Here is a 25,285-nt window from a genome sequence, read left to right as displayed (position 1 = left end):
GCTGCAATAGGATTTCAAAAGCCAGACATTTAGGTGAGGGATAGAATGGAATTCCTTCTGAAAGTAAATTGTGTTTTGTATTCAACTCAAAAAGTCATCAGCATTCTAAAGATGTTTTGATTGTCCTAGATAGCAGGCTTTGGATCTCAGAACGTACCAATAGTTTTTGTTCTCTGAATATCCTTTTGTACTGAATTGACTAGCTGTAAGGATAAATATCGCACAATTGATAATTTGCAATAATCAAATAGTGGCAGCTAACACTTCCATAGTGCTTACTAGTGCCAGGAAGGGTTCAAGTATTTCATGTAATTAACTAATTTAAATCTATGAAGACCCTATGAGGTAAGTACAGTTGGCATCTCCATTTTTAACATGAAGAAACTGAGGCACAGAGAGGTTAACACAGGTAGTTCAGAAGTCTAGAGTTCAGAGTCTGTGCCTTAATGATTATTCCAGACTTTTTTTGAGTGCCACAATGAACCAGACACTGTACTGAAGACTTCCCATGTAGTAACTAATTTATTCTTTTTAGTAATTCAATGGATTTGGTACTTCCTTTCTCCCAATTTTGCTAATGAATACACTGAGGAATAGGGAAGTTAATGAATGTGCCCTCGTTCACAACGTTGGCAGTGAGAGGAGTCAGGAGTGTGAGTGTATTTAGTAGGCATTTCTTCAGCTTTATTTCTGGAATTCTTGTGAAACAGTTTGTTACTCAAAGTATAGTTCATTATAGCTTAATAATTTTAGTAATCTATGTATGAATTTCTAATAAAATATTCATGAATGGAATCAATACATTTGTCTACTTACATCTATATTTGTATACCTTCATCTATCACTCATTCATTCATTCCTCTGTCCTAATCCTACCTGTTTATCTATCTGTCATCTATCCAGTAATTCATTCATCTATCTAGCAATGAGTGGGGGGAAAGAGGAAAAGGAATGGAGAAAGAAATGAAGGAAGGGGAAAGGAGAGAGTAGGAAAGAGGGAAAGAAGGACCTGAATGAAAATGAGGAAACAAGGAGAAAAGAATGAAAGGGAGTGTCTATGCTAAAATCGTCATTTCATAGATGAGACTGAATTTTCTCGGAAGAGGGGCAGTGATGTTTGTGAGAAGTATGAGGTGGTTTGTAGGGGCTGGACTTCAGTTGTCAAGGATTTGCTAATGGTCCTTGCCCAAGGATCCAATGCACATGTGTGTAATGCACATGTATGCATGCAGATGTGTAGAAAGCACATCCAAGTATAAGTAGGCGTATGCGCACATCAGTCTATCAGATAGATGTGCATTTCCATGCACACATAATCATACATTATGGGGACAAGGATCAAATTGTACCTTTGATTTTTAGAGGCAGAAAGAAATTTGGGCAATACTAGTTGGAGATTCAAGCCAGCTTTCAGTATCCCGGGCCCTGTGCCCTGCCTCCCACACGAGAGCTCCATAGGCTTCCTTATCATCTTCTCTTTCCCACACAGGAGAGGAGGCTTTGACCATGTACATGGACAAAAGCCGCCTGGACAGAAAGTCAGGGAATGCCACCCAAAGCGTGGAAGCTCTGCACCAGCTTGCATCGTCCTACTTCGTCGACCGTGATGGCACCATGAGGAGGCTTCATGAGATCCAGATATCAACTGGGGCAATCAAGGTACAGCTGGAGGATTGGTTTGGGTAGCAGGTTCTCAGGACTGCAATACAGACATTCTGAAAGCAGATGGTCACAGACATTTCCTGGCTTCATAACCATGTATAGCTCACAGAGACGCTGCCAACTGCTTTGTGTAATGTTGTCATGTGCCTGGTCATGCCATCAACCTTGGTATTAGGATGGCCACAGGTACTGACTCTTAGAGTACTCTGGTGATTGTTGTGGCAAAATTATCAGCAGTCTTCTCATTCACTCTTAAAGTTATCCTTTGTGGTTGATATCACAACCCCTTTCTAGGGGTAGAAACTGGGGCTCTAAGGAGGTCAAGGACATCCTTGAGGTCTCAGGGCTAACAAGAGTCAGATTACTGATGCCCTTCCTAGCGATACTGTAAACACCTCTGTCTTTAAATTCTCACTTCTTCCTTCTCACTTCCCATTTTACAGGTGAGAAAACTGAGGCCTCATATTAAAAACCTTTTCCTCAGGGTTACATAGTTAAGAGAATGTCTTATTAGGGACTGGAACTCTTCACTCTAGACCAAAGGTCAGCAAACGGCTTTCTGTAAAGGGCCAGGTGGTGAACAGTTTGGGCTTTGTGAGCCTATGGCCTACATGACTCACACTCAATTCTGCTCTTGTAGCACAGAAGCAGCACAGACAATACACAGACAAATGGGCATGGTCGTGTTCCAATAAAACTTTATTTACCAAGACAGGCATCCTGGGGTTGGCTGATCCATGCTCATCTGCACAAGCCTGGCTCCGTAGAACCTGCCAAGGTGGTGGAAATGCCCACATCAGTGCTTGTCAACATAGTAGTCACTTAGCTAGGGGTTAAGTTCAATAACTTGGGGTTATTGAACAGATGAAATGTGGCTACCAGGGAGCTGAATTTGTAAGTTTACTCACTTTCAGCGAATTTAAAGTTAAACAGTCACATAGAATAAAAGCAGCTCTGGATTTTTCAAGTTGGTGCCTTAGAGCATAGGGATGTTGCCAAGATTCCATTTTAAATCCAATAAATTCAGAGACTACCTCTATCCAGAGAATGTGGAGGTGGGTACCCTCTTGACAGAACAAGTTTCTTCTTCTGAGGGTTCCAATGCGGATTTTTTTCCATCACAGATTTTCTGAAACCAGAGTTGAAACCTACATTTTTCTTCTCCATCTTCACTCTGATTTCGTTTGAGCAAAATGCAGACTTACCTTATGTTAAGACTTTCTGAGATATCTGCAGCAAAAAGGGGTGGGGCTCATGTCTGGGGAGAGTCTGACAGATGAGTCAGAAATCGAGCCAGGAGGGAGAAGAGTGTGAGAGGGAGCCGGTCGCTGAGGAGGGAGGTGGTAAGGAGAAAAATAGATCAAATCAACAAACAAAGGGCCAGTTCATCCAAGGAGGATCGCCTATATTGGGGGATTATGTTGTTAGGGAACTCGGTGCAGAGAGATGGATCTTGATGAAGCCATCAGAGTCCTGAAAAGGCCTGGTTTTCATTATCACCAAATGGTTCTCTTCCCCCTGGATGGGATGTGGAATTGAGATATTGAAGCTCTGTCAGAGGATAATCCTCTTTTGTGCATCCTAGAAGCGCAGTCTGCCTCCGTAGGAGGAATTTCTCAGAGAAATTGCACAGAGGCCTCTCAAGAAAGGTGCTTCTTACCACAGGCACTGCCTTCTCCATTAGTTTGGCCCCAGGGTTTTTCCTGCCATTTCTAGCTACTAACTCAAGACCCAGCTGACTGGACCTTGAACTCGTTTAAGACCAGCCCCTGACCTAGTGGAGCTTTGCTCACTGGCCCTCCCCACCGTGGGTATCTTCAGTAAAATAAATTGGTAGTTTACTTCCTCACTCAATAACAGCTATATGATTATTCTTTACGTAAAAATAAACTATTTGTAAAATAAAACCAGATTTAATTATTGTTCATGTAGCTTTGTGCCCTAAGAGCTAAACACTTCACAAATTGGATCTCTTTACCTGTGGAGGTGGGGCAGAGCATTCCTAACATTTTATGGATGGGAAAATTGAGGCTTAGAGAGAGAAAGTTATTGATCCAGGTTTCACCGCTGGAGAAGCACAGAGGTGGTAGGGGTGGCTGTTTCTCAAGTCACCATTTCCTACAATGAATTCTGTGTCTTTATAGTGCTAACATCAAAACAACCCTTAATAATGGGAAGCAAAGGCTGAAGAAATGACAAGCCTTCTTTTCATACTGAAGAGTTCTTACTTCAAGATTATCTTTTGAATAACTATCCCTATTGTCCACCACCCCAGGTTTTTTAAGATCAGGTTTTAGAAATGGGCAGCCATAAGACTGGGGCATTGTTCCCTTTGTGCACTGATGATACTTCTTGCTGAAACTTCTTTTGGAAAATAAGGATAATTTTATTGTTCTTGTCTAAGAATAATGCGTACATACTCATTGCAATTTATAGAGATGTTTTGTAATGAACTGCTCATTATTGAATATATACCATATGTTGGGTATTTAGAACCATCCTATCTGCTCTCACAACCTCCCTGGAAGAGATTCACTGGCTTTGCTTTGCAGAAGCTTAGAGAAGTGAACTGACTTCTTTAGATCACATGATAAGTAAATGGCCTGGCCTGGATTTAACACTGACTTTTCCAGTTCCAAAGTCTAGGCTTTTGAAATATAGTGCCTTCAACTGATTAGTTTATCAAATAGTTACAGCATCTCCTTGTGGAGTGAGAACCATAGAAACCAGACCTCTAGGCTGGACGCTTGTCCCCTGTGCTAGTTTACTCAGTGACAGCCCGAGATGGTCCCAGACATAGACCAGGTGCTCAGGACGTGGCCATTGACTCAGGCCAGGAGACCTTTTCTGCTGGCTTTGCTCTGCTGGGGGATGACTCATCAGGGTCTATCTAGACAAGGACGCCTGTCTCACACTTTCATTTGATGTCCACTCCAGGTCACAGAGACACGCACTGGGCCTCTGGGCTGTAACAGCTACGACAATCTGGACTCTGTGAGTTCTGTCCTTCTGCAAAGCACGGAGAGCAAACTGCACCTTCAAGGTAGGAAGCTGGTGAAAAAGGTGGGGTTGGGGTCACAGCAAGCAGCACACATGTGATGTGGGGCAGGAGAGGATGAGGAGGGATGGCATAAGGGGAGAATGAGGAAGATGAAGCACAGAAAAACAAATGAAAGCTACAGATAGGGAAATATGCCAGCTGAGATTGGGATATATTTTATATAAGATATTTAGAATTTTAATGTATACAGGACATTAAATTCATGATCATTCATTCATTTGCAGATAGACAGTAAGGGAATGTGAGCTTTATCTGATTATTTTGAAGAAAACGTCTGAACAGTATTATTTATAGATGTCCCAGACCTAATATATATTAAAGTTTCATATCATATAATCTGAATTTTCTGCATTATTGCCTTTGATTTTCAATTTGTTTTGGCAGAGTTTATTTAAATCCCATCAAATATAGGATGCTTTATAGAATTTTTCATTCGCTGTAATTTTTCTTCCCCCTTATTTCCTAATCATTCGTAGTCTTAAATATATACATACATACACATACACACACACACACACACTTTTGCAGAGATTACAAATGACAATGCTTAATTCTTTCTAGGGTATATAGAGAAAAATACTGTCTGACATGTCTGGTGATAATGCAACCATATAGGGATTAATTTGTTGATATTTGTAAATATTTGCATTTGTTCAATGTCTGTTATACATCAGGTACAGATGCTCTCTCTACATACAGCTGGACCATTAACGTAAAGAAAATATACTCTACAAAGTAGTAATTTCACTCTTATTAATTCATATCATAAAGAGGAAGAGATTGAAGAGAAAATAATTGATAAGGGTTTAAATATACAGAGTACCATTATTAAAATACAATTTAGAGTATCAAAAAATTAAGACCTCAATTTCTTATTTATTTATTTATTTATTTTGGCAAGGGCTGGGTTTGAACCCGCCACCTCCAGCATATGGGGCCGGTGCCCTACTCCTTTCAGCCACAGGCGCTGCCCAAGATCTCAATTTCTTACAAGAGAAGACTAAGTGAGTTATATTGTATATAAACCACATAGTGTTAAACTGATACTGAAATGTTTATAAGGAGTTTCCAGGAATATATGAAAATTATTTGATATAACGTTAATTAATACATGGAAGATTTCTGATTGAGTGGATGGCATGATCTTAACAATTTAAAAAGATAAGTAGTACTAATACAGCAAAGGGAATATGTCATCTTATCTCCACATGGTTAGGCTACAGATGATTTTACCCTTCTAGCTTCTTTTCTAACTTTTCTACAACGATCATGCATTAACTTCATGGTCTGAAAAAAATGACATGATTTAACTTTGAGCAGACTGAAAACATGACCTTCTGGAAGGGTATGTGATAAAGGTGATTCTGAATGTCGGTGGGAGGACGCGCCGCTGAGATTGGCAGGTGGAGCTCAGTACACGCTAATGTGACTTTTATATTCTGGTGACTCTTTGATTCATCCTCCTGTTACAGAAAGAAGATGATTAGAAAACGGTGCGTGGAGGGCTTGGTAGTGTCACTTGGGAGCAATGGGAGCAGGGAATGAAAATCCCTCAGGGAAATTCAGGCCAAGAAAGTGGTTTACTGTTAAAACAACAAATACCGAAATCTCAAATACACGGAGACTAACCCTCCTCCCTATGGGTAAAAAGTACATAAAAGGTTTTGCTAGTGCCAGTTAGGAAAGTAGGTGAAACAGACTGATCTTCCTTGGGTGTGCCAGTATTTCCCAGGGATCCGTGCAGGTGATACCTACAGCGAATGTGAAGTGGGAGCCAGGATTGGAATCCGGGCAGTTTGGCTCTCATCTGTTTATCACATGCTGAGCACGCTGAGGGTGGAAAGACCTGTGAGTTATAATTGAAATAAACTTAGAAGGAATTAATTAGATGTTACTACCAAGGAAGTTATTGAGATCTTAGGAACATTTAGAGGTCGATTTACCCTGAAGCTAGTGAAGCTTCAGGTCCAGGCATCCTGCACCTTCCAAGCCCCTACCTTCTAAAGACAAATTTAGTTTCATATCTAATTTTGAGTTCCTTCCCTCAAAAACCAACTATTTATAAGACTCTGGTTTTCCCAGGCCCAGATATGCTATTCACAAAAGGGAGGTGGCAGCCTCATCCTCCTCTTGAAAGATCAGACCATACCTGGAGCCTTGGGGTCCACGTCTGAGCAGCACACTGAGAAAGGGACATTGAGAAGCTGCAGTTTGTCTGCATGAGGAAATCCTGTGATAAACAGGGAAAGAAGGTTCATGTGGAGCAGAAAGGACTTGTCTTCGGACACTGAAGGGCTGCCTCTCAGGAAAGATACTCAATCTCACTACTTTGGATAAAATAGGCCAAGCTCAATCTAGCAAAAGGGAGAAAGTTAGAAAGATCCCAACTTTAACTAAGTATAAAGTAGCTCTTTCTTTCTTTCTTTTCTTTTTTTTTTTTTTTAATAGGGCATGAGACCATGCCCAGGAATCTGCATTTTATTTATTTATTTATTTATTTTGCAGTTTTTGGCCATGGCTGGGTTTGAACCCATCACCTGCGGCATATGGGGCCCACACCCTACTCCTTTGAGCCACAGGCGCTGCCCCAAGTAGTTGTTTTCTAATGAGCCTTTATACCCAACTCTAAAATAACTTGCTGAAGGACGTAGAGACTCCTCGTTATCAGAGAATAATGAGTAGGTTATGTTTGGTAGAAACAGTATAGAGATTATTTAAGAATCATTTATGTTGGGTGGTAGAAACAGTATAGAGATTATTTAATAATCATTTATGTTGGGTGATCAAAGTAGATGGTTTGTTTGGGGGGTTTTTCGCAGTTTTTGACCGAGGCTGGGTTTGAACCCACCGCCTCTGGTATGTGAGGCTGGCACCCCACTCCTTGAGCCACAGGTGATGCCCCAAAGTAGATGGTTTTAAGTTCTTCCTAATGCTGATTCTAGGATTTTATAAAAATGATGAATCATAGTATCTTTATTGAAACTAACATGCCAAAGTCAATACTAGTTCCTGGGCATATAAACACAGATCAATTCAATTAAACAAATAATTTTTAGTAGTCCATGTTAGTAATGAGGTAGGCAAAAGAAAAAGTTAGTAAAGAAGGCAGGTGTGTTCCCCCTTCCCCAGGAAATATACACTCTATTGGAGAAGATGGGCTCGAAGCAAACAAGTGTAATGACTTTTAATGAAAAAAACTATGAGGGTTATGTGGTATCAGATAGTATGGGGACTTAACTTCATAGGGAATCAGGAAAGTTTTCTGCAAATAAGACATGCAGGATGAGACCTAAAGGATAAGTGGTGGGTGGGGTCTTGAATACAGAGGCAGGCAGAAGAAGCTTTATCAAGGGGCATTTGAGGAAATGAAAAATTCTTAGGGGATTAAAGCAGTGACATCAATGGTGAGAAAGACAAAATAATCCCTCAAATCCGAGAAGGCCTGTGCAGAACATTAATGAGGTGAGCATCAATTTGAGAGCAATGGATACGACAGAAATGTTTTTAAAAAGGAAGTATGAGGAAAACGGATATTTTGTAAGATTACTCCAACTCTTGTGTGGGCAATTAATTAGAGAGAGGCGGATTGGAGGTTGGCAACAGTCGTGAGCAACTGCAGAGCTCAAGATGAAATGCCAGAGATTCAGACCATGGAGGCACCAGTCGGGGTGGAAAGAAATGGATCGGTTCTCCAGTTACTTATCAGGCATTGTGACCAGGATTTAGTGAAAAGACCATGAAGAATTTAAACAATTGGATGAATGGGGTTTGAGGATAGGATAGAAAGGATAGACAGGCAAAGATATGGGATTCAAGGTAATACTTAACCTAATAAAGATAATAAATGGAATACATAGTGTGGTGGGGATTCAGAAAAGGCAGCGATTCGTTCTGTCCAGGTGGAGGGGTCAAAGGCAAAAACAAAAGATATCAAGGAAGAATAACATTCTTCTGTGGAAGGGAAAGCAAATGAGCTTCTCAGATATAAAGCAGCAGATTATTTCATGGCTTTTGTATAGGCTGATATACGGGAGAATGCAAGAGGCACAAGATAGATTGGACTACATTAAAATTTAGGCTTATTAAAATGTAATAGAACTGGAATAAAAATGTAAGCCACCAAGTAGAGGAAAATATTAGCAATGCATCTGCCTGACTGAGTACTCATATACACAATATATATATATAATATATATAAGTATATAAAAACATATAAGAATGTATTTAAATATATAAATATAAGAATATATTCAAGTATATAAATATATATAAGAATATATTTATGTATATAAGAACATATTTATGAATATAAATATATGAGAATGTATTTATGTCTATATAAGAATATACTTATGTATATAAATATATCAGAATGTATTTGTGTATACAAATGTATATAAGAATATATTTATGAATATAAATTTACATAAGAATACATTTATGTGTATAAATATATATAAGAATATTTAAATCCTAAAAATCAATAAGAAAAAGGCAAATAGTCTGCTGAGAAAAGAAATGGATAAAAGACATACACAGGCACTTCACAAACAAGAATATCAAAGTGGCAAATCAACCTTTAAAAGGGTGCTCAACTTTTCTAGTCTGCAGAGAAATGTAAATTAAAAGCACCATTTACTGTCATAACGCAGCATCAGCTTGGCTCAGATGAAGCAGACTGACGATATCAAGGAGTGTCAACGTGTGGCAGTGGGAACTTGATGTACGTTGTTCATGGGAACATAAATTAATATGGTCACTTTAAGAATGCTCAGCAGTGTGGACAAGAGGTTGCACGTGCCCCGGCCCTATGACCCATCCGTCCCCCTCCTAGGGATATGCCCAACAGAATTGTGTCCTAGATTCACCAGAAGACATGAGTGTGCACAGCAGCTTTATTCAAAATAAGCCTAAACTGGAAACAACCTAAATGCCCATCAATAAAAAAAAAGGGCAAATAGATTATTATATTATCATATAGTAAGCTGCTATACAGGAATGAAAAACGAGTAAGAATGTACGACTGTCAGTTAACGATATGTGAGAATCTCACAAGCATAATGTTGAGTAAAAGAACCCAGACACCAGGTGGTGCTTTCCATATGATTCCATTCCTAGATGGGTCAAAAACAATAAATACATGGTGTGGGAAGTCCAGAGATCAGTAACTTTTGGGCAGCAAAACAGGCCAGTGACTGAAGGGAGAGAAAAGATATTCCTAGTGGTAGTGGTAATGTTGTGCTCTTAATCTGGGCAGGTAGCTCCTGGGTATGTTTGCTTGGTGAAAATTTGTAGAGCTGTACACCCATTATTTGTATATATAAATTTCAGTTCATACACCATGCAGCTACTACAGTTTTCTTTAAAATACATTTCATCTTCAGGTCTTCTGCAAAGACAGAATGTGAATAAAGCACAGAGGCATGGAAAAGTGTCCTCCAGCCAGCTAGAGGACGAGCTGCATGGACAAAGTGTGGAGCAACCAGAAATAATAATAGATACTATTTATTTAGTGCCTTCCTACGAGCCAGGCACTGTACTCATTTATTTTTATTTTTATTTTATTTTATTTTTTTGGCCAGGGCCGGGTTTCCACCCACCACCTCTAGTATATGGGGCTGGTGCCCTACACCTTGAGCCACAGGTGCCCCTCATTTATTTTTTATTAGATTAATGTTTGCTTCTAATATATTTTTTAAATTTTAACTTATTTTTTATTATATAGTTGCATTATTTTATTTTTAATCCTCAAGATGATTCCTGTAAAGAAGGCATAAATAATTTCTCATTTTTGCAAATAAGGAAACTGTGTCTTAGAGAGGTTACTTAAGAAGTAGTTGAGCTGGAATGTCAACTCAGACAGCCTGACTTCACGCTCCTCCTGGAAAGGGTGTGGCCTTTTATTCTTCTGTTCCTCTCCTTTGAATGAGACTAGGAGGGGTAGACTTTTCAGAGATTTGTTTTGGTGAAGGTGTTTCATCCAGCGTTCAGTTAAACAAGGCAAAGGGAGAGTGGGAAAGAAAAGGGAAAGAAGAGGATTGGGGGAGGAGATCAAGAAAGAAGAAAGAAAAGATCACGAAAATGATCGGAGGCTATTAGTAGTCATGGCAGCAACAGCTGAACTAGTAATAACACTAATGGCATAATAACTTCTTATTTTCATACTTCCCTTTTCAAGAAGCCCATTGAGTGTTTTACCGACATTGTCATGTAATTTAATCTAGTGTCCATATGATGATGTACACAGACAGCAAAGCTCAGTCAGTAGTTCACTGATGGAAAGGGATGCAGAGAGACCTTTTTACTGAAATCTATGGGTGATCTAGAAATTCATTCTTTCATTTACTCACTCATTTATTTATTTAGCAATATTTAGTGAGCATCAACTATACATTAGACTTTCTTTTTTTTTTAAAGCTAGATATATATATGGCCTTGAGTTAGTTAACGCAATCATTTTGGAGCTTATAATTAGTGTGTGGGTATCGGCAAAGGAGACAACAAACAGAGAAATACGATTTGGGTTTTTTGTTTGTTTTTTTGCAGTCAGAGATGTTGTAAGGATACAGGTCATGTAGAAGCCTGCAGACCATGGAAAAGACTTCAGATTCAATTTTGCTCTGGATGCAATGAGAAGCTTTTGCAAATTTGGATAGAGAAGTAACTTGAGCTGACTTTCATTTTAAACAGATCACTATGGCTTTTGAATAGGAAAGATTATAGTAAGGACGCCAAGTGAGTGAAAATAGTGGTTTAGATCATGAGAGTAGCAATGGTGGTGGGCAGAGGTAATTGCATTTATGGATATAATATATACACATATATATATTATTAAATCATAGCTATGTACATTAATGCAATCATGGGGTACAGTGTGGTGTTTTCATATATAATTTGAAATATTTTCATCAAACTGGTTAACATAGCCTTCATGCCATTTTCTTAGTTATTGTGTGAAGACGTTTATATTCTACTTTTAGAAAGTCACTTGTACCCTTGTAAGATAAACCATAGAGGTGATCCCACCAATCACCCTCCCTCCACTCATCCCCCCCAATGGATATATTTTTAAGGAGGTGATGACATTATTTGTTAATGAATTATAACATGTTTGTGTGAGAGAGAGAAGTCAAGGATGACCCCAGGGTTTTGCCTGAGCAACAGCAAGAGTGGAATTGCCATTTACTGATATGGGGAGTCTGTAGGGGGAACATGAGGAATTGAGTTTGAACTCAGGTGGGATTTAACCCAAGTTTGACAAGTCTACTACATATCCAAATGGAGATGTTGAGTGGACATTTCAACGGTCAGAGGAGAGAACTGAAAATATAAATTAGAATAGATATGCTACTTAATGGTGTGAGATTTGGACAAGATAACCTTGGGAGAGAGTATAGGTAGAGAAGAGAAGGAATCTGATGATTGAATCATGAAGAAATTCATATTAAAATGTGCAGAATCAAGGAGTAAAAATCAATGGAAATGTAGTAGTGGGAGGGGAGAAGAGCGGTGGGGAAACTCACACCCAGTGGGTGTCAGTGTACCTATTCCGGGTGAAGGACACACTTGTAATATCAACTTAAAATGCACAAATCCAAATTATGTAACCAAAATGTGTGTACCCCTGTAATACACTGAAGCAAAAATACATTTTAAAAAATACATTTTAAAATCTTGGAGAGGGGACCCAGATCTAAACCTAAGTTTCCTTTATGTTACATATACACATAAGCACATAGCCTACAGGTAATCTTATACACTATTGTTAATAATTTTAAGCATAAACAAAGTTAGTGTATGTATGCCAAAAAAAAAAAAAAAAGGGTTGAGAATGATGAGGAACCAGAGAAGAAAGATGGAGAAGGGCTATAGAGGTAGGAAGACAGCCCAGAGAGTGTAGGATCTGGGAAGTCAGAGAAGGAAAATTTCTCAAAACAGAGGTAGTGGTAATGGTTTCAAATACTGATAATGGAATAATTAAGAGATGGGCTGAGAACTTAGGATTGGGTTCAGCCACATGGAAGTCATTGACAAGGATGTTTCATTGGAATTATGGGTGTGAAATTTTGAGAATAAATTCAAGAGCAGACCCTACAGAGGAGTATTACAGTAAATGACACAATAGTGTAAGGTGATAGGGAATCAAGTGTTTTTTTCTTCTTGTTTAACGTAAGAATCAACATAACTTTTGTATGATGCTGAGAATTATTTGGTAGAGAGAGAAAAATTGGTGCTGCAAGCTAAGGACAGGTCATTTTCAGATCAAAGTGAATCAGGCAAGAATGAGTAGAATCATTTGAATCGCTGGAACTATTTGTCTTGGTCAGGAGCATCTACTCTTAGCAAAGAGAGAGAAAGGAGAATGTAGGGGGCCAGAGGTGGGCACAAATTATAGATATAATAATTGTCTTGGACTTTACTTTCTCATTACCCCTCATAGATAATAAGTTGTGTGATTTTTCAGATGTTGCTATCTTTGAAATTAGAATGCTTCTTATAACCCATGGCGTGTCCTAGTTTAATTGGCAGAGTATTTTTTTCTTAGTATACATAAAACCATGGTATGTTTTACAATGACAGGCATCTTGGATTTAATGGCATATGGTATTTTTCTAGTGAAAAATGAATGAGGTCTTTAGCTCATTCCCAGTTTACAAAAGAGAAAGATAGATGGGAGGAGGATAAAGATAATTTCAAGATGGAAAGCTGGATAAGAGAGGAGAGATGGGTTCAAAGACTGATAACACTGATCTGCCCGCTGCCTGAACTGCCAACAGGACTCCCCTGGGACTTGCATTTTGAGAACCTCCTGTAAATCTTCACATTCAAATGGTCCATCTCTTGTCTTCGTCTCCAATCATTCCTCCACTTCCTCCTCCCCTGCTTTTTCTTCCTTCTTCCCATTTCTTCTTCCTCTTCTTTACCTCTTTCTTTCTCTTTTCCTGTGTCTTTGCTTGAAATCTCAGCTCCTACTAGACTAGGTTCTATCTAATATCATTTAGCCACCCATTCTGTCTTCCTGCATTGAATGACATCCCCTCTCTTCTATGAGTGCTGTCTGTCTTTCATTATCCAACACAAATGTCCCCTCATCACAATCATTCCTTCTCCACCTCTGTCTTGATTCAGCCTCTCATCTCATCATTTCTCTCTTCCCTGGTCAGTGCCATATTGCCAAACCATTCTTGTTCATCCTCGAGCCATCACAGCAGCCAGTGTGGTTGTCTTAAAGACAGATCAAATCCTGTCACTTCCTGCTGATAATCCTTCAAGCCTCAGTGGAGAGTTTGGTGCCCAGTTTAGATTTCCTAGCTTGGCACCTGGATATTCATACACAAGCCTTGTCAATATTTCTGGAATTGCCTTATTCCACCATCCACACATAACCCTGTTTGTGCTCCAAGCCTATGGAAATTCTTATATCCACTACAGGCATCTTTTTTAATTATTAACTTTATTCTTTCTTACTCTGCACCTTTGCACCTCCTCTCTCTAGTGCCTGAACTTCTGCCTCTCCCAGGAAAGCTTGTCTCATCCTGTTTCCCCAATTCTTAGATGCCCGCCTTCTTCCCTAGGACTTGTCACACAATATAGTATAATCGTCCTATTACGAATCTGCCTCCCATGTTGGAGTATAGCCTCCTAGTTGCTAAGAATCATTCCTCCAGCACAATTCATAGGGCCTGCTATATAGAAGCTGCTCAGAAGATATTTGCTAAATGAATGACTGAATCAATAAATGAATGGATCACCCAGTCCATAGTGAACTCTTATACTTCTTATCCTACATCATACTGGATTCAGTTCAACCTGATGACCATTTCCTGAGGGCCTTCTGTATGCCATCCTCTTTTAAAGAAGGTATCCATGCCCTTCAGGATGCGCACGTGCCTTTCCTTTAGCTCTGGCTCTTACATGTTTCAAGCAAAGGTCATGCCCTTGAACCCTCCAAATGTTACCTCTTCTGAGAAGCTGTCTGGCTTCTTTTGCTTCTCTGACCTTGTACATTATGGCCTTTGTCACTTTCTTTCTTATACATATAAAGAGTTATAATGTAGAATAGTGGTTTTAAGAAAAGACTCTGGAGTCAATAAGACCTTACTTCAAGTACCAGTTCTAGCATCTGCTGGCTGAGAGGTCTCAGATGAGCTACTGCATCCTTGGGGCCTCTGTTCCTCACCTACTTCATATAGTTGATGTAACTATTACGCGTGTAAGAATACCCATTATGCCTGGCTTAGAATAGGCATTCAGAACTGGTAGGTATTATTTTTACCACCTCTATCAATGTGTTGTTTGCAAAATATTTGCTTTATTTATCTTGGTATCCCTCATGGCATATGTGCTTGGCCAAATCAAGTGCTCATTAAATATACACTAAATGAATAAGAAATGAGTAAGTGTAGTAGTTTTTACATAGTAGAAACTCAGCAAATCAGTACAGAAAACCTTAGAAAATATTTACAGTATGCCACATTTCGAGAATAATAACCATGCTAGTCACAGTGGAAGATCCAAGTCTAGAGGGTTAAACCAGGTCCATATACATGTAAAGCATGCTCGGACACTTTAAAGATAAATCTCAGTTTAATCAATGTTTCTTTATGGGTCAATCAAATGATTAATATTTTTCTTAATGGATCTGTATTCAAGGTACATTAATCCATCCCCATGGATTAATTTTTCTAAAGCATTGTCGATTAGGACTGACCCTTGCCTGAAACCTTTCAATGGCTTGCCTCAGTTTTTAGACTTGAAGAACGAACTTCCTAGCTTGGCATTTGGGGTGCTCCACATGGGGTCCAAATTCCCTTTCTAGCTTCAGTTCTGAAGCCCATTGGAGCAATGTAGGTGGGCTTTTCCTGGACATGTTTCCTATAATAATTTATCACATAAATGAGGAGGTGGTGATATTGGCCAATGTGTCCTTTCATGCAAATCCTCTTTCTTCCAGTTAACTCTAATCTTTTTCACCCTTCAGTCTTGGTTCAGCCTTATCCTCTTCTGGGAGTGCTTCGCGTCCCCATCTCAACCCACTGGCATCCTACTTGGTCTTTAGGAGCCGTCTTAGGTGGTTCCCTCTTCTGGCCCCTTTAATCACTCTTTGATTACCTGTCTTTTACAGCATGATTTATTTTACTCATCTTACAACAAGCTCATTTGTGTTTGGGTTTTGTCTTTTCTATTAGATTGTGTTATAGGCCTCTTCAAAGGCAGGAGTTTGCCTTGCCAACTTTGTGTTTCATATTCAATGTAGTGTCACAAGCAGGAACTCTACATATATTTGCTGAATTGTGTTTGTAAATATGACTGGTGCTCAATTTGTAATGGAATGAAGAGGATCAGAAGGAAAGGGGAAAAGAAAGTAAGAGGAAGGGGATTGGGAACAGATAGAATAGACGGGAGGGTAATAAAATAAAGAGGATGGAGGGAGAGGAGATGACAGAACAAGAGGAATGATCTGAAGAAGAGAAATGTCAACAATCCCTTCTCTGTGTGGCATAGCATCACAGATGGAATGAACATGAATTTTTTTTTTTGAGTCTCACTATGTCACCCTTGGTAGAGTGACATGGTGTCACAGCTCACAGCAACCTCAAACACTTGGGCTTAAGTGATTCTTTTGCCTCAGCCTCCCAAGTATTTGGGACTACAGGTGCCCTCCACAATGCCAGGCTATTTTCCTGTTGCAGTTGTCATTGTTGTTTATCTGACCCAGGCTGGGCTTGATCCCACCAACCTCAGTGAATGTGACTTGATGCCATAACCACAGTGCTACAGGTGCCGAGCCAAAGATGACTATTTTTGAAATTGTCTCCCAAGAAGTACTACAAATTGTAGAGAAAGTGTTTGAAAATAATATTTCTTTTCAGCTGCTATTCCTTCTTAGCCACTAGGCTTATAACCATTAGGCCATTAATGCATCCCACCAATTACAAGTTAGGGATCATGCCCTTCATCATATAGAAGATGAAAGTGAGGCTCAAAGAGATAAAACCTCTTTGCCAAGGTCCTCCAGCTTTTGATTCCTATACTCCAGGCCTCCAAGGTTGTTTCCCTCCATTCATGTTCTCTGAGTCAGCACAACACCCTCTGGATGTGGGGAAAGAAGGACCCTTCCTTGCTCAAATGTGTTAATAGAGGGAAAGGCAGACAGGATGTGAGTAGATCTCCTTTTTATAAAGCCACTCCTCTCCCACACCCTTGTCACTGTCTGTGCCCTTGTAACCTCTTGGACACTAAGTGAGTCTTGTCAGCACCTGCTGTAGGCAGCAGCTTTGGGGTAAATACTCATTATGAAGTAGCCCAAGGTCATTAGTCAATGGCTTGGTCCAGAACCTCTCTTGTCCAATTAGTAGGGCCCGGGAGGCCCCAGTGAGTATCCATGTTTCTGTCTTCTTGTGGCTCTGACTGTAAGGTCTGTTCATAAAAGACCAGTGCCTTGCTGACCAATGTGATTTCTGATTTCCACTCAGTTAGCAAAGTTAGACATCCAAATGTTGGTTGTCCTGCATGAGCCAAGAGACACTCTGACTTTTGCCATGTCAGAGGAGAAGACAGATACTTCTCAAGAAGAGGTAGATTGAAGACTCAGTGAAAAAGCAAACAGAATGGGAGAATCAGCAGAGTATTTGATAGTGATAAATACCTGGTACTTCTTAAATAAATCTCTGAACTTTCCCAGGTATTTTAATCTGAAAAATGAGAATAAGACATACCTGCCTCAGAGCCGTTTTCTGTATTTAATTAGAAAACATATAGTAAGCACCTGACCTATAAACCAAGGGAGTGGATATCATCATCATCTTCTTCAGAGCTGATTTATAGATAATTATCATGTCCTAGGTGTGGAACTCATTTCTTTCTATGAGTATTTTATGTAAACCTCAGCATAATCCCATCTTTCAGATTTGAAAATTGAGGCTTACAGAAGTTAAATAACTAGCTTGTAGGAAGCAGGGCAAGAATTGAAACCCAGGTCCACTCAGGCCCAGAGCTGGTAAACTCTACACCACCCTGATTCTCAGTGTAGGACATATAAGTGATAATTATGGTTTTGATTAAGGCAAAATTTATACAGCCATTTCTTCGTGCCAGTACCGCAACCTTTCAAGGTTCTGCTGTTTACTTTAGAGAATATATGATTTTTCTAAAATTACTTGCCTACTTGTGTATGTGAATAGGTGACTGATATCCATAGTTATTCTCAAAAGTACCTATAACCAGGAAAGACCAACCACTGCTAGAACAGATGAGCTCTGGTCCCGGAGTATGTGACTATAAAAATTGCCACCTCTGACCTGGAGAAATCTGGAATCCGAAGGACACTCTAGACTTGGACATGGGTAGGAAGGAGGTGGGAATTCTGAGCAAGTGCAAACTCATGGGGTTGCGAGGTGCTTATGAGAGGAGGGCATCAGGGAGTGGGCTTGATATGTATTCATGGGTGGCTGTACCTTTCACAGAAACTCATGGCCAAGTGTTCAGCAAGGAAATCCTGACACATATAAGTGGTCGATGCAGCAATTTGGTCTATTTAACAACCATGTCCCATTAGATTCCTTGTCAATCTCATTGATTGTGCAGAAATTGGGCACCAGGATGGCCAAAACCTAAATAAATCACTCATGATAATGAGTTTATTGACTTTATACAGATATGGTATCTGTTTATTTTTTAAGCTGATTGAGGCAATTCTTGTTTTTCCCTTACTTTTTATCTTAGAATTAAGCTCCCTTTTGGCAGTGCCTACAAAATTTTCAACGTCCCTTTCAATATTACGGATACATTCTGTATTGTCTTACGTACACAAGTGTACATACTTGCTACTACATTATAGTTGAGATCCCTGAGAATAGAATCCATATGCTACTTTTCAAAAATTTGTTCATTATTCAATTCTCCTTCATATAGTATTTTGCTCATAGTAGATGCCCAGTAAAAATTTGCTGATTTAAATGCATTTGAACCATTGAACCAGTTTGTGTTGCATCCTTTTTTTTTAATTGTGGTAAATATACACAATGTCAAGTTAACATATTACAAGTTTCAAAGTGTATGATTACTTTAGTGGCATGAAGTACATTCACAGTGCTGTGCAAGTAACATTACTGTCTATATCTGCAACTGTTTCAGGACCCCAAATGAAAATTCTGTACCACTTAAGTAGCCCTTCCTCTTCTCCCCCACCATCTTCATCATTCTGCTTTCTCTCTTTATAGATTTCCCGATTCTGAATACAGACAGGCGTCCGTATCTGTGGGTTTGCTATCTGCAAGGTTCTGTATCTTTGGGTTCAACCAGGGGCAGGTCACAGATAATAAAAATGAATAAATGAAACTAACAACACAACAATAAAAGATATTACACATAGAAAACTAGCACAATGTAATAACCGTTTGCATAGCACTTACATTGTATTAAATATTGTTAGTAACCTAGAGATGTTTCCAAGTATACGGGAGCGTGTTTGCAGGTCATATGCAAATCCTACACCATTTTATACAAGGAACTTGAGCATCTGTGTACTTTGGTATCTGAGGGACTTCCTAGAACCCTGTGGACACTGAGGGATGGCTGCATTTCTAATAAATGGAATCATATAATGTGAAGTCTTTTGTGGCTGGCTTCCTTCACTCAACATTTTTGAGGTTTATTCATGTTGTAGCTGCTATCAGGACCTCATTCCTTTCATTCCACAGCCAAATTAACACTCCGTTGTATGGAGATACCCCCTTTTGGTTTTTCCACTCCTCAGATGATAGACATTTAGACTGTTTTCACTTTTTGACTATTGTGAATAGGGCTGCTACAAACATTCGTGTCGAAGTGGATACCTGTCTCCAACTCTTTGGAGTATACATGTAAGAGTGGGTGGCTGAATTGTGTGGTAACTAAAGTTTTGAAAAGTTTGGTGCCAGAGTAAGTCAATGTTAGAATAGATTTCGTGATTGCATTATTGTTTCCTTCCTTTAAGAGGATTACATACACCCCAATACATTGCTATGGGACCGGCAGTGCTGTATTATGGGGAGAATTTACTTTCCATTCAGGTGACATTGGCGGCCTTGGCCATGAGATTTGCTTTGGCCGGTGAAATGTGAGTGGGCCTGGTGCATGCCACTTCTGAGCAAGACACTTTGGGAAATGGTGGCTGGGTTGGCTTTTGCTCTTCCTTTTTTATCGCGAGAATGGCATATTTCTGATAAAGGTTGCTCTTTCAGCCTACATGTGAAATGAAGAAGACATTTGAATTGGATCCAAAGCACAACTGACATAAAGCTTGAACAAGAACCTTTGTGGTTATAAGCCACTGAGATTTTGAGGTCATGTGTTAACCACACAGTAATTTAGCAAGAGCTCACTAATACTGAAACACGTATTAAACAACCTAAGCCACATCTGTTCACTGCAGGACTTCTCAGCGCCTTGCCTGTGCTAATGTGTATTGAGTCTCAAGAGGTGGACTGTGTGCACAGACTTTCTGGCATGTATTTGAGCTTGGGCACATTTGAAGATCTGTGATTCTGTGGCACACAGCTTGGAAAATGCTGGACTATACATGTCCAGCATTTCAATCCAGTCTAAAATAACTTTCCTGAATTTCTCTGCTCTTCCAAAGGAAGGGGCTCCTTTTTATTGCACATATGAAACTTATTTACATAGACAGTCCCCAGGTTACAAATGAGATAAGTTTTGCAGGGTTTTTCTTATGCTGAATTTGTATGTAAGTTGGAAAAGGTACCTTTCCTTTACCTTATTACCTCGAATAGCCTCTGTTCATAGGTGCAAGTCATACATCAGTCAGTTGTTTGTAATTCAGGGACTTACTATCGTAGCCTCTGTTTGTAAGTGCAAGTTGTACACAAGTCAGATGATGTAACTCAAGGATTGCCCTATGTATGCATGTATTTTATTGTCATGGTACAATTACGAATCTTATTCTGCTGCTTCCTTGAGCCCCTTGAGGTCAGAATCTGTGTATTATTCCTTTCCCGTATCTCTAGCATCTAATGCAGCACCTGGTTCGATGAAGTGATGGATGAAAGGACTTTCTTAATAGATGCTGACTTGAATACTTTTATTTTTGCATATATACTATGACCTAGCACTGCGCTTGTTTATCTTGGAAAGAATACAAAGACATTTAAGATACAATTATTGACCTCAGAATCATAATTGATAGCAATGGATCCAAAGCAAAATAAGTGCTGGAATGAGTGGTCCAGTCTTTTAGCTCCTTTGCTCTCTTAAGATGTTTTCTGGGTTTCTCTCTATGGTTTTTACTTGGTTCATTCTGATGATTTGTCTTTGTAACTACTGTGATGGAGTTAAAATAACTTCAGTTATCAACCTACGATATTGAGAAAGAAGATAGAGGTTTTTGCTTATGAAGGAAAGCGTTAAAGAAGTGGGGCATGCAAAGCGTAGAAGAGAGAGTCACGATCGTGTCTGAAACACATTCTATCCAAATTCTCCTTCATTCAGATGCATTCATTGGGTGCCCACTGATGTGCTAAATGACAGGGAAATTGTAGATGAATCAGGCACTGCCTCTTGCATTCAAGAAGCGTACAGACTAGGAGAAATATGAACATAAGCACACATAATATAACTCTGTAAATGTTGGGCTAGAATGTGAGATGTGTGCAAGGTGCCTTTGGTCCTAGCGAACTTGCTACCCGAGACTACATAGAGCAGTGGTTCTCAACCTTCCTAATGCTGCAGCCCTCCCATACAGTTCCTGTGGGTCGTGACCCAGAGGTTGAGAACCGCTGATGTAGAGGCTTCTGAGAAAACAACAAAAAAGAAAGCCCAGATGGCAAATGACATCACTTGAGTGACTGTTCTTAGAGCTTCATGTGTTACTTGTTTAATTTTATTTTTAGGTTCATTGACATACGATTTACATGCAGTCAATATACCCTTTTTATGTGAGCCATTCTATGAATTTGATAAACATATTCAATTGTGAAACCACCATGATCAAGATATAAAATAACTCATTTATTCTTTATACCAGCCCTGCAAAGAAAGCTTTGATAGGGAAACTCAGGATCAGAGAAGTTGAGCTTCTTAGCTTTTCCAAAATCATACAGTTTGTATGACTGTAAGAGCTAGAGCCAAAATCTGAACAAGAGAGGAATTGGCACGTTTGGAGACCAGAGGCACTGGTGTGGCAGAATACAGGAAGGAAAGGATGGAAAATGGTAAGAGAGGAGTGTGCAGATATCAGTGGACCCAGGGATCAGGTAGCACAAAATCATGACTGTCAGGTTTGGTTGTTATCAGGAATTCTGGGAAGAAACTTACATTTAAATTAAACCAAACCAAACCCTTCTTCTTCTCTCTCTCTTTTTTTTTTTAAGACAGAGTCTTATTTTGTCACTCTCCCTAGAGTGCCATGGTGTCATAGCTCACAGCAATTCTTGGGCTTAAGCAATTCTCTTGCCTCAGCCTCCTGAAAAGCTGGGACTACAGGTGCCCAGGACAATGCCTGGCTATCTTTTGTTGCCACTGCTGTTTTAGCTGGCTAGGGCTGGGTTTGAACCTGCCACCCTTGGGATATGGGACCGGTGCCCTACCCACTGAGCCACAGGCACCAAACCAACTCCTTCTTAAATCTTTGAGAGTTATCTTCATCTTAAAATTTCGTGAAATTTAACTAATAAAGTGTGTTGGCCTCATTGTCCTTGATGATTTTAGAAGTAAACTATATTACCTTTTTCAAAGTTGAAATTATCATTTAGAAGTCCCCTGGCCCCAATCCCTGTTGTCACTATAAATATTTTCCTTTTTTATCTGTTTGTATATTATTTCTTTCACTGAAAGGTCAGCTCCATAAGAGCAAGGATTGTGTTTCTAACCCCCTTCCCTTTCCCCAGAGCCTAGGATGGTACCTGCACCTGCCTTCTTTGCCTGATAAATGAACAAGCACCAAAGTAGAATCATGGAAAGATGAAGGCTGGGAAGCATCTCGATGGTGATCTAATACAGGGGTCTTCAAACTTCTTTAATAAAGAGCCAGATAATAAGTACTATAGGCTTTGTGGGCCACATGGTCTCCACTGCAACTACTCAACACTATCAATTGCATGCCTGCATTCTGGTACAATTTATTTATAAAAATCAATCTCAGGTCAGTTTGGCCCATGGGCCATAATTTGCCATCTTCTGTATCTGTTAGTATAGGCTAGGTTATCTTGTGCTAGAAAACAGTTACTGCATCTCAATAGTTTGCAAGGGTAAAGGGCGATTTCTCACTAATTCTATGCAGTGGTCACAATTTTATTGTGATTTACTTCGCTGGTGGCCTCTATCTGGAACATTGCTGTACTTGTGAAAAGAGAAATTGATGAACTCATCTGCTGGTTTTCACACCTTCTTGTTGGAAGTGACACATATCATTACACTCACATTTCATTGGCCCAGATACATCGTATGAGTCATGCAGAAGGTGGGGCTGTGTAACTATGTCAAAGGGAGGACACTGCAAGAAGGGGCATCAAATCTGTGTTAGCGATAAGCCAATCTACCACATGCCGTTGAGTCTTGGGCCTGGACAGAACATTTCTCCCATGTCAAACTCTGCTTCACTACTTCTAAGGATGAGGACTCTTCTGCCTACCTTTCATCCTTCAAAACTTCTGATGGCTAAAACGTTTTAGTTTTATCTTGCTGAATCCCAAGTAAGTGTATCTTTCATCTAAGTCCTCCTCTACTTCCTAAAATTCTGTAGACTGGATGATTTTATTTACAATCACAAAAGATTGCTCTGACCAGAGGGGGAATTTCTTAATTCTCACATCAAGGAAACAAGGGCCCACTCCCCATTCCCCACACCACCCTCCCAGGTATCTGCCTTTATTCATTTCCCAGAGTGTAAATGACCCATCATGGAGACAGGGCTGAACTTCTGAATGAGATCATAGCCTTTTCGCCCTTTCTGCACAGTTTCACTCGGTGAATTATCGTCTTATTTTCATTCCACTCCAATGAGCTGTCGGCGATGGATACTGTAATTCATGGCAATAGAAACACAAACAGATGGGTAATTGACCTGCATGCCTTCATTACACTGGAGTTCAGCATGGCTGTTGGAGCCATAAAGTCCTTTATCTGCCAGCCTGAAATCCCTGGGCTTTCACAAGGAAGGGGAATCAGGCTGACTTTTTGCAAAAGGTACAGTCCTTGTTGTTGCTCTCCCCACCTTGTGCATTTCAGAAATGGACAGAATTTGACAAGCAGAACTTAGCAGGTACAAGACAACAGCTGGGATCCTATAGGGCTCAGAGATATCTGCGGGAGGCCACATTCTGATGCGAGAACAGGATAGAAAAATATTTATGCTTAACCAAAATAGAACCTGTGTTTCTTTCTTCTTCCCCTTGGCATTGTAAGAGAGCGTGCATTTAATACATAATGAAGCAGGTCAGGAAAGAGCAAGTCCATCAAAAATACCACTGCATTAGGTAATTAGGATATAGAATATAATAAAATAGAAGTGAACAAAAACAACCAATGAGGACGTGTGGTCCTTGCCCTGAGTAAGACGTAGATGGATCCACAGCATTCCCGTGCTGGCCTGTCTTTCATCAAGGTGTGCTCTCTGCTGCGCTTTGCAGAGCTGCCCTTCTTTACCACTCGGAAGTCTTGTTTCGAGACTCAACCCACTTCCCACACCCATCACAGAGGCTTCCATAATTATTGTCTCCAGGCTCATTTTATTTCATCTTTACCATAGATCACTGACTTACTCAATGTTTAAGATATGTTTATTAACCACCTACGGTGTGCCAGGCACAACACTAATTTTAGCGTTTTGATCACTGGTCAAGGCCTTTCTTTCTTCTTCTTAGACTTTGTGTTTCGTTTGGGTCTCCAAGTAGCCCCTCTGTGTCTCTGTGACCTATGTATTGAACCTCTTCTTTATCTTCTCAAACAAATCTAAATGCTCTGCTTGTGGAGGGAAGGGAGAAGAGGCTAAAAGTTCCTATCAGCCAAAGAGCAGGATCCGGGTCAGAGATACAGGCTGGGTTTAATCTTCATATCTGAGGTGCACCTTCAGCTTGTGTTGATGGGGCCCCTTTCTTAGGCCTTGGGTGTTCCCTAGCCTCTCAGAGCCTGGCCAACTTAACCAGGTGCCTGTGATAGCAGTATTGACATCACTATGGAGGGTCTCCAGGGATCTAATGTAGGGTTCTCCTGAAAGCTACATTACTTGAATGTTCCCCAGTGGTTGAAATTCAACGTGATGAGTCCCAATTTCTTTTTTTTTCTTTTTTTGAGACAGAGTCTCATATTGTCCTTGGTAGAATGCTATGGCGTCACAGCTCACAGCAACCTCAAACTAAATGATTCTCTTGCCTCAGCCTCCCAAGTAACTGGGACTACAGACACTGGCCACAATGCCTGGCTATTTTTTTTTTTTTTTTATTGTAATTGTCACTGTTGCTTGGCAGGCCTGGGCCAGCCCCAGTGTATGTGGCCAGTGCCCTAACTGCTGAGGAACAGGTGCTGAACCATGAGTCCCAATTTCTATTTCCGAATCTAGGAATCCCT

General features: G+C 39.9%; 1 protein-coding gene across 1 annotated transcript in view; it reads left to right on the top strand.

Moving 5' to 3' along the window:
* BRINP1 (BMP/retinoic acid inducible neural specific 1) overlaps positions 1–25,285 on the top strand; it is a 186,797-nt gene that overhangs the window by 119,853 nt on the left and 41,659 nt on the right. Inside the window, exons 4-5 of the mRNA XM_003785250.2 lie at positions 1,490–1,659; positions 4,600–4,705. Of these exons, the coding sequence (XP_003785298.1) occupies positions 1,490–1,659; positions 4,600–4,705 (276 nt within the window). The remainder of the gene's footprint in view (positions 1–1,489; positions 1,660–4,599; positions 4,706–25,285) is intronic.

This window comes from Otolemur garnettii, unplaced genomic scaffold (genome assembly GCF_000181295.1).
Source record: "Otolemur garnettii isolate 467f Iridium unplaced genomic scaffold, OtoGar3 scaffold00014, whole genome shotgun sequence".
In the NCBI taxonomy this organism is placed as follows: domain Eukaryota; kingdom Metazoa; phylum Chordata; class Mammalia; order Primates; family Galagidae; genus Otolemur; species Otolemur garnettii.
Note: the sequence above shows the minus strand (reverse complement) of the source record. Positions and strands in the feature narration are given on the sequence as shown.